The sequence below is a fragment of the Lactuca virosa genome, chromosome 3 (assembly GCF_052849685.1).
Source record: "Lactuca virosa cultivar CGN04683 chromosome 3, Lactuca_virosa_CGN04683_v6, whole genome shotgun sequence".
NCBI lineage: Eukaryota > Viridiplantae > Streptophyta > Magnoliopsida > Asterales > Asteraceae > Lactuca > Lactuca virosa.
In genome coordinates, this window is record NC_136428.1 from 214,084,224 (window position 1) to 214,094,483 (window position 10,260).

General features: G+C 29.7%; 1 protein-coding gene across 12 annotated transcripts; it reads right to left on the reverse strand.

Moving 5' to 3' along the window:
- Positions 1-2,704: 2,704 nt before the first annotated feature.
- On the reverse strand, positions 2,705-9,557 carry LOC145166968 (uncharacterized). 12 transcript variants are annotated; one of them, XR_013740820.1, is made up of 7 exons: positions 9,433-9,557; positions 9,184-9,289; positions 6,574-6,638; positions 6,306-6,334; positions 6,053-6,076; positions 3,100-3,308; positions 2,705-3,017 (listed from the first exon to the last, which is right to left on the reverse strand). XR_013740820.1 is itself a non-coding variant. In XM_079086023.1 (5 exons), exons 1-5 carry the CDS (start codon positions 9,514-9,516, stop codon positions 2,975-2,977), a joined length of 399 nt encoding a protein of 132 aa, XP_078942149.1. In that variant the 5' UTR covers positions 9,517-9,557; the 3' UTR covers positions 2,705-2,974. The 12 variants fall into 12 exon arrangements, 6 of the variants coding, with proteins under 6 accessions (XP_078942149.1, XP_078942150.1, XP_078942153.1 ...); XR_013740818.1 differs by having other exon boundaries at positions 5,967-6,076; XR_013740821.1 differs by having other exon boundaries at positions 6,306-6,488.
- Positions 9,558-10,260: the final 703 nt, after the last annotated feature.

Consider the following 10,260-nt stretch of genomic DNA (forward strand, 5'->3'; position numbering starts at 1 on the left):
AATCAACATATTGATCAACTATGTACACAAAATATTAAATCATGAATAACTCTTGAGGTGAAAGTTCATGCATCGGTTCTTGATGACACAATGCCACTATCATCAATATGTCTTTTGTTTTTTTTAATTCTTCTATTATTGTTTTTCTCAATAAACACGGGATCAATTACCAAACAAGAAGCTATAGGTCTACCACAATCCAAAGCCTTCTCAAACCCATTTTCTCGACGGTCTTTAAAAAACTCAATAAGTGCTCGGGGACTACTCATTCCTAATCAATACGCATAGTCTCATATCAATGTTATTTACCAAGGTTTTTTACTTTATCAAATATATGATACCATATAACCATAACAATTATAACGTCAAATCTTCCAAGTATATACTCTGCTAGACAAGTAGTTTCATTTTTTTTTATCTTTATATATGTATCTTCATCAACAAGTTTATGCATATCTTCTATTATTTCAGGAGATTGAGTCACTATTACTTTCACACTTTCAATCATGTTTTCCCAACTTGTGCTTGAGAAAGATTTTAAAGTGAGACTATGTTTATGTAATTAACATTTATTATGAGTTATGACAAATGACAAATAAGTGTCCAAAACTCTTACATACCGGGTAGTAGAGTACTAGAAGCAAAACAAAAGTCAAAAGAAAAAACAATTTATATTAGAAACAAATTTATATTTTTCTTTAAATATAAATATTTTCCTTAATTGGTTGATAAATTTTAAAATTTATGACTAAATTTTAATTTTTTGATTTTTTGTGATTTTTCTCATGATTAAAATAAGTTCAAGATTGCAACAAGATGTTACATTGTGTATATAAGTAATCGACATTACTATTTTCTTTAATGATAACAGATAAAAAATTATTTTACAATACTAACACTATAACTATATATTTGTCCCAAATATTGGAGGCCCCTAAAATTTGAGGCCTCATGCGACCGCACTGCTCGTACACCCCAGGGTCAGCAGTGCTTAAGACTAGTTTGACAGTTGGTGAGGAACTTGATATTGATGAAAAATATTTATTTATAAGTTACAAGTTTTGAAGGTAATGGTGTCGGATGAAGCATACAAAGGCAAACTTCTTTGGACAATTATTCAAATTATAGAGTTCGCAAAGAAAATTGACATGTTTCCCAATATGTTGATAACACATAATATTTTGTTGACATTACCGGTTACAGTAGCTGCCTCGGATTTTTTTTTTTTTTTTCAAATTTGAAGTTATTGAAATCATAAATTCGAAGTACCATGAGTCAAAAAAGATTAAAAAGATTAGCAATTTTGAGTATCGAAAGTCACTTTCTACAAAGTCTTGATTATCATAAAATTAGGGATGTTTTTGCTTCAAAAAATGCACGTAGACATTATATTAAATGATTTTTTCTATGTTTTTGTTTGTATAACCATGATTTAGTTTTATTATCAAATTTATTTCACTTTTGATTTAACCTTTATTATAAATAAGAGCATTTTTTTAGTAAGCAAACTGAAAGGTAAGGTGTTGAAAATGTGTATTTCTTAAAGAGTTGAGGGTTCAAGTTCGGTGGTGGACAAAAGAATTAATTCAGAAATATATAACAAATACTTATTTCGTTGGAGCTATATTTAAAATTCCAAAATCCAAAAAGAACCGGCTATGACCGATGTGCATCCGATTACACCAGATCCATTTCCATTTTCCAACAAAAATTCTTGTTGGGATTATCAAAATCTGGTTCTTAAATACGCTCCAATTAGATCCAGATTAAATAAATATATGAACCCGAATTAATCCGACAGGTGTGGATCTCTCACTATTAAATAGGCTAAGCCCAATAAACGTTGACAATTGATAGGGTTAGTTCATTAGTGCGTTTTTTGCAATAGGATATCCACTAACCACTTTAGCCCATCATAGTTCTGTTCCTCATAAAGTCATAAAGTTCCTCAACTCAACTGAGATTTTTCATTCCAATTTTGTGAAAAATATAATTTCAACAAGTAATATTGTTTGTTTTAGATCATTTTTCAGAAAAACTAAAAAGTATTCTTGAAGTTGTTCTTGGTGTTTGTTGGCTAGCTCGATATGTGGATATCTTAATCACTTACTTCTGTTTCTCTGTATCAATTTTATGTTTCGTTCATAGTTTCAGTCGTGATTCGTGGAGATAAATGTTAAAAGAGGTGAGTATTCATTCCAATTTCCAAATTGTGTTCGTTAAAAAAGAAAAGCCCAAGGCCCAATTGTGTTTGTTTAAAAAGAAAATGATCGAATCCAAAGTCCAAGGATCTTTGATTGAACAAGTCTTTGTAATATTTCAACATTTTTTCATTCATTTTATATACTATATAACAATGGGATCCCAAGTGTTAGATGAAACATGTCCTAGTTTTTCATTCATTTTATACTAGATGTAAAACCCGTATATTACAACGGTTGATTAAAAAAAATAAAATATTAAAATGTAAATATTAAGTATTTTTTAAAATAAAATTTTAAAATAAGAAATTAAGAAACATATTAGTTGCAATTTAGTATTTATTAGATATGATACTTTGCATATATAAGTATAAGTATAAGTATTATGTGGTTTTTTAATTTTAAAAATTAATAAAAAAAAACTATAAATTGACATGTGGATACTATTTATTTAAAAATTATCACAAAATGACAAATATCAAAACTCATTAGAGATTGACATGTGGCAAAATTATTTTTCATTTATTATAATAGAAGATAGAAGATACAACCGCATTTCTACCAATAATAATACATTGACACTTGTGATTCCACAAATATCATTTCCATGTGTTAAATCAAACATTTCCCTAAAACACTAAAAGCACCTCCAATACAAATACATAATTTTATTATAAAAAAACTAGCAAAATAATACAACTTAGACAAATTGATCATCTCCTGATGAGCACAAGACCTTGAAGACTCTATCGATATGCTGATGGAAGTTCATGTCACTGAAGATCATCCCCTGATGAACACAAGACCATGAAGACTCTATCAACACCAAAGACAAGTGTTATAAGCATGAAGACCATTCACTGAAGACTGATCAGTGTCCATATGCTGAAGTACTTACATTGATGACACACTGATCCTGTAATACACCGATACGTTGAACACTGATGATACACATTGATGGTTATATTCTGTTGAAGCTGAAGCTGAAGCTGCTTTAGCTGAAGCCAAAGCTGATCAACGATTGTCTCCTTGATGTTGACGTTGAAGTTGATCAGCATATGCTGACGCTGAAGTTGAAACTGATCTCCCTGATGCTGATGCCGATACCTAAATTTGGAGCTAATCAGATTTACTTGGTGAAGAAGCATTCTGAAGATTTGATATGATCCATTCCTTAAATACCAGATCTACTCTTATCTTAGAAAAGTCAATCTCATCAAATCAGGGATTTGGTTTTAAACGAAGATTTGGTGAATCTACATAAGTTTTATCTCCTAGGGTTTATGAAGACTATGCATTGCATTCGAAACATGGCTTGGCAACATTATATAACTTCCTCATATAATCTTTTTTTTTTTCAAAACACCATGTAGTGTTATTTCTTCTTTTTCGCTCCAAACCTTTTTAACGACGTGTGTCAGTCTTCGAATAGGGCCCACTCCATGTCATCTTCATGTTTTCGCTTCTGGTATGTTTGAAGTGGTTGTCTTTTGTTCTTGGAGATTCGTATTGTGTGTGTGGTTTACCAATTAGTTGTTTTCCACTATAAATGATAAATCGATTATAACATGTTCATGATGTGTAAGTCATTTCTTTGGCTAGCCATTACCAATATGGTTGGAAATGAAAACCGATGTTACTAAAGAACGTTCAATTTTCAATGGTCTTTTAATGTTAAAAGGTCGTCTAAACTGTGATGACCTTTAATAATTGACGATTATTTATTGTTAACCAAATCCTTACTAACCAAATAAATGGTTGCCAATGATCATGAAAATATTATAATCCTTGGGAATCCACACACCCACAATACGATACTCCCGAAACAAGAAGCAACCACTTCAAAACTGTCCCTAGTAACAATTGATCGGTGCCATTAAAAAAGTTTGGAGTGAAAAAGTCGAAATTACACTACGTGAAGTTTTGAAGAAAAGAGTGATAACTAATTTGAATGAAAATTTTCAAAGACTCATTTTCGGCTCATTATGTGACTAATTAATGTAAGTGTAACTTATTAAATACCAGTGAATTACCAAAGATGTATCAATTGAGAGACTACAAAAGTCTTAATTCATTTAAATTTGGTTCTTCCAAAAATTAGTTAAAAAAGAAAATAGTACCAAGTAGGAGACTGGCCATTTATTTAGACTAACTGTGCACTACAATAAGTTATCCTCAAGTTAGCTGTAGTGGCTGAAAATGATTTTTCATAAACAAATCATACATCTTATAACATAGTAAATGCTCTTTATTTTTTTTAAAATAAGAGTAACCATCAACTAAATAAAATGTTGAATGGAAGTACCTTAAATATTAAAAAATTACTTATCACTAATGATATAATAAATCATAGTTATTAAATGGTTGGTTTGACCAGATCAGTGGTCATTGCCAGTGGAGGTGAAGATATAACAAAAAGAAAGCCAAAAAAGATTAAATTATTTTTTTATCATCAAACATTTAATAATCAATTTTTATTTTGTCCGTACATTAGTCTTTCATATTAACTTTTTTTAAAACTGACCATTTTGCCTTTCTCTTCTCCTTTTTTTTTCTCCTTTTTCCAATAAAAACTTAAAGTTAGTCCAAAACCTTAAAAACAATTTTAAAATTAAAATAAAGTAAATAACCGAGAGAACACTTTAAGAATCAAGCTTATATGTTTTCAATCTTAAAGTATGATTTGAAGTATATTCATTTCTTCTCTGTGTTTGTTTTACAAAAAAGATTGCAGTTTTGAATTTGTTTTGAGTTTTGGTTTTGTAGAGGATGAAGAAGATGAGGACAAAATGGTCAATATCTTAAAACTAATGAATAATTTGTTAACTTAGACAACCCAAAGACTAAAAGTGTTATTATGAAACAATAAAACAGACACTAAAAAGGGAAAAAAAAAATATTCTTGTTGAATCATATCCAAAAAATTAATCAGTATTACATAGGAAACAAAAATATGTAAATTACTTTTAATAATATTAAGTCTAATTATTTAAAATAACATTTGAATTACATATGATTTTTATTTTTTAGGATTGGTCAGATGGTTATAAAAGATTTTTTTTTCCCTTTAATATCAAATTACTTTACTTAAATAAAAATTTAAAAACCACAAAAAGTCTGTTTAATATTTTAAATATTTCCACATTACTTTATTTTTTTTAATAATTTTCTTTTAAAACCCACTACTATTTAATATATATATTATATACTACAACTTTGTGGTTCAAAAGAACACTAACCATGCATACAACCTCTATAAATATCACAAACACCATGCACTTTAACCATCTTCATTCTTATCAATTGCCTATTTCTCTATATCTAACACTCATTTTTTCACACACACACACACACACACCATGGCTTTAAAAAACTTAACCCTAGTTACTTTCATCCTCATTTTAACCATAACCCTTCACATTCACTATCTTGATGCAAGAAACTTAAAACAAAACATCAGCCAACTTAATGCAATTGAAGCTCTACAGACAAAACCTATCTCAACTAACACTACAGTCGAGTCTCAGCCACCACCACCACCACCGCGAAGTGCTCAAGACTTCCGGCCAACAACACCTGGCCACAGCCCTGGGGCGGGGCATTCTATTCACAACTAGGGCAAGTGAAACTTATATATTTATGTTATATATTTGTAAACTCATTTCAGCATTTTATATCTTGTGTTAATGTAATGTCATGTAATTATAGTTTTATTTTTATCTAAAAGGATATAAATTGCAAGAAGATATAAACAAGAAAACTTACCTGATTGAAGTTTCTGTGTTGGTTGAAAGTCTGAAACTATTCCATAAAGTGTTAAAGAAACAAATACAGCATTCATGTTGTAGTACCTTAGAAACAAATACAGCTCCTTCCTGCACAATAAAATCATATACACTCAATAAACGGAGCTAATTTATGCAAAATCAAGACACATGAAACATAAATACAGAATCGATTGTTCACACAGAAATGGCGAAGTTTTGGAACAACTTCGATTCAATTTAGCATGATAAAGAACAGCGTTTCACACAATTGAGACGCTAAAATTTAACCAGAAGATGTTTTAGAGAATTGAAGTTATGATAATCAAATGTGTTCTACCTCCTCGTCGTCTACGTTCTTCTCCCGCTCTGAAACGGAAACGGAAACAAACGTATTTCGGTGAATACAAAAATCATATCGGAATTTGAGAGTTTAAGCAGAAAATCTCAATCGGAAGTGGATTGATTGTAAGAGAAATCGAATCGATTGCTTTTTTGCTTTGAAAATTGCGTAAATCAAATCCTGTTAATTTCAGAGATTAAGATAATAAAACCGAACTTCACGCATTATTTAAAAACAGAAATCGAACACAAGTTTAAGGTTTCACCTGATCAAAATTGTTCTCCATGGTGGAACAACGAAGGATGAACGATGATTATTCAATCTAACGATCTGAAGAAGAACGAAAGCGGGACGATATTATTAGAGGGACCAAAATTATCTCAATTTGACAAACTATTGTGGCCAATTTTAGTTTACTATTCCTAACTTATTTCTCATTAGTATTTAAGTTTTCTAACAATATAAAATCTGAATTACTCAATAATTTTAATACATTCATCTTCTCATTTCAACCACGTATGAAAAAAGTTATGAGAAAACATAATACTTACAAGATTAGGTATGTATATTAATGAGTTACACAGCAGTAAAGTGTAGAAAGTATTATATATATAAAAAGATATAGTATAATAAAACCATACCCCACAAAATTAAGTCACTTTCATCCAATGATTTTTCAAAAACGATATTAAAAGTTAAAAAAAAGTTTAAAACTACACTCACTGTGAACTACAGCCTAGCATAATGCATAATAGAGAATCTTATTCTGTTTGTCTCTTGTTAAACTATTAACCACTTTTCCAATGTTATAAGTGTAGTGGGAGGGTGAGGCTTCCAAAGGTTATGGAGCCAACTATGAAATTTCTTAAAAAGGAAAAAATATATATTTTTTAAATTTTAAATTCCACCATGAACACAAATGTCGGCATGAAAAGATCATCATTTTTTATGTTTTGACTTCTTTTTAGTAAACTAATCGCAAGTTGCTTTGTTAAGAGTGGTAGGGTCACATCGAGGATTGATTAGTAATTTTATAATTTAAAATGGATTATTGCTTCTTTATATCCTTGACCATGAATTTTTCCGAAAGGGCAAATATTAAAATTTGGCAATAAATCAATAATCGTGATTTATTTTAAGAAAATCAAGATCCACTAAATTGAGGTTCGGTAGTTGTAATTTGAGGTGTTGTGTATAAAGTTGTTGTTTAAGGTAGAAGTCAACTCCACTAGTCAAGATAGAAGTCAAAACATGATAAAAGTGAAAGTAAAAAGTCAATAAATTGATAGGAGAAAGATAGGTTGACATATATAAAACATAGGAGTGATTGAGACTAATCATATTTGGTCAAATTCAAAAGATATTTGGTCAAACTATGACTCTGTGTAAGCCATTCATTGAAAAGTGCATTTTGCTATTTTTTGATAGAATATTAATTAATTGATACTATATAGCAAACCTAACTTTAATTTACAAGAAAAAGAAACACTACAAGTAGTAGAAATAACTTTCAATGCCTTAAACAACTTTCAACAAAGATTTATACGCATAATACAAACTAACAAATCAATGTTTAAACATATTCATAAAATGCCTATGTTTTTCAAAGGTAATCAATGTAAAAGAACATATAATGATACATTCATGTGATAAACTAATTAATATAAAGACTACACAGACAGATGTATTTCACTTAATTTTGTCATCTTTTCTCAACCATCAACATAAAATTATAATTTATAAAATTGACTCAGTGGAAAGGACTAAGAATCTATTTGGTGGTGGTGATAATTGATAAAGCTACTTCCTTTGATATTATAACTTACAAAATCTAAGCATCAGTCACATCTAACATTCTAAAATAAATGATTTTGCATAATCAATTCATCATCACCCAAAAATAGTGCAAATTCTATGGCTAGTAAGCATTCAAGGAGTCAAAGACCACTAATGGCTTCACTTCACTAAAAGATTTGCATAAAAAATGAAATTAATCAAAGGACCTAAAATTTCTATATCAAGAATAAGTGTGGAATATTGGTTATCATTTCCCTAAGAACTTGAATACCTGATACTATAAATACCAGAAGAGTAGAATAACATTCCATATTGCTTCCACAACCCTTCCTCATTTTCACAATCTGTTTTAACTTTTAAAGCTTGTATTTGTCTAGTTAGTTAGTCATGGTTCATTTCCAGATATACCCTTGTGTTTTTTTCCTTCTCTTAATCACTTTCCATGGATTAATCCCATTGTTTGATGGAAGGAAATTAAAAGATGTTACTGCCTTTAGGCCTACAACACCAGGGAATAGTCCAGGAGCAGGGCATTCTTTCACTGAAAACAGACCATATTTAAGATCAAAAGAAGTAGAAAGTAATGTTTCAGGTATTCATCATCCTACTTCAGAATCTGCAACTGGTTTTAGGCCTACAAAACCAGGAAACAGCCCTGGTGCTGGTCATTCTATACACAATCAAACTGCTATGCCATAAGCGTATAATGCCAAAAGTATAGATAGATGTAAGGTAAAATGAAATTGATTGTTGTTATATCTATTGTGCATTGTGAATGTCTCTTGCAGTTGCAGAGATCAGTTGTTATTTCAAATTTTCAATCACTGTAACTTCGATATTGGTATTTAATAAATGTTAGAATGTACATATCTCCTTCAATTTGTGTAGACGTATGATTATTAAACGCAAAAAAAGCAAGAAAAGATGGAAGATGTAATATATGATATGTCGAATAAATAATGTATGATATGTCGAATCAAAGCAAGTGATTGATTAACTTATTCATTGATACATGCAAAGGAATTACTGTATCAATTTTGGATGAGAAAAGTTACAGCTTTCAACAACACATACTTACATTATTTTAATCATCTGTAACGAGTGCGCTCTTTTCCGTAAGTTTCTAGTTTCCAATTGCTAAGCTTTTTACGAACCCTAAAAGTAAACCAGCGCAATGGTAGACGCTAATTGTTAACGAAAACAAACTGATGTTAACAGCATCAAGTTGATAGATCGCTATTCGCTATATAAACAATTTAAGTACAAATTTCTGATTTCTGATACGTGTAAGCAAAACTAAATAGCTGATCGCGAAAAAAACCCTAACCTGCAAAGTTGTGGAACTTCTGATTGAATGTCTCCGTTTATGGGGCTTATGGATTTCATCACCACATTTGGAGAACATTAGCATATCGATGAAGCTTGAATTTGAATTTATTAGAACATTCGTCACATTTGGGTTAGCTGTTTTAAGTGATTTTTAAGAAAGTTTTTAAAAGTTGTTTTTTAGAAGTAAAATGGCTAAAAAGATAAAAAAAAAAAAAAAAAAAAAACTAAGATTTTTTAACTATTTAAAAGTTTTATTTTTTTTATTCAAAAAACTATTTTAAAAAACATTTTGAAAAGTTAATAAGCTATTTTAAAAAATTATCCCAAACACCCACTTAATAGGTATAAACTATAAAGGTTGATGTACAAATCAAAAATGCATAGAACATAAAAAAGGATAGGATGCGTTAACTATGGATATAATTTGTTACTTAAATTTTAAGTTTTAAATAACACAAGTATTAAAACTCTAGGTACAAGCTTTCTATGCAATAAAAAACTAATATTTAAAAAAAAGATTGAACTGCACAAATGGTCCTGTGGTATGTTGAAAATTGTCACTTTGGTCCAAAAAGGTTTGGACTAGCACCAGTGGTCCAAAACTTTCATTTTGTTGTGTCTTTGGTCCAATATGTTCTGATTATTTTCAAAATGACGGATCTGCACCTGTTAATATGATTTCTCTTTTTTCTTTTTTGTTTTTCTGATTTAAAAAAACAAGAAAATAAAAATAAATTTCTCTCTTTAAAACAAGAAAATAAAAATAAAAATCTCTCTCTCTCTCTCTCTCTCTCTCTCTCCCCTTCCGTCTTCGTTTGTTCTTCAT

Excerpts from the sequence above, each read along its gene's own strand:
- LOC145166968 (XM_079086022.1), bottom strand. The coding sequence starts at position 9,516 with ATGCTAATGTTCTCCAAATGTGGTGATGAAATCCATAAGCCCCATAAA. Across the intron at positions 6,639-9,432 it reads GAAGTTCCACAACTTTGCAG|ATCGTTAGATTGAATAATCA; the intron begins GTTAGGGTTTTT and ends GTTCTTCTTCAG. Across the intron at positions 3,309-6,052 it reads GAGCTGTATTTGTTTCTAAG|GTATCGGCATCAGCATCAGG; the intron begins GTACTACAACAT and ends CTCCAAATTTAG.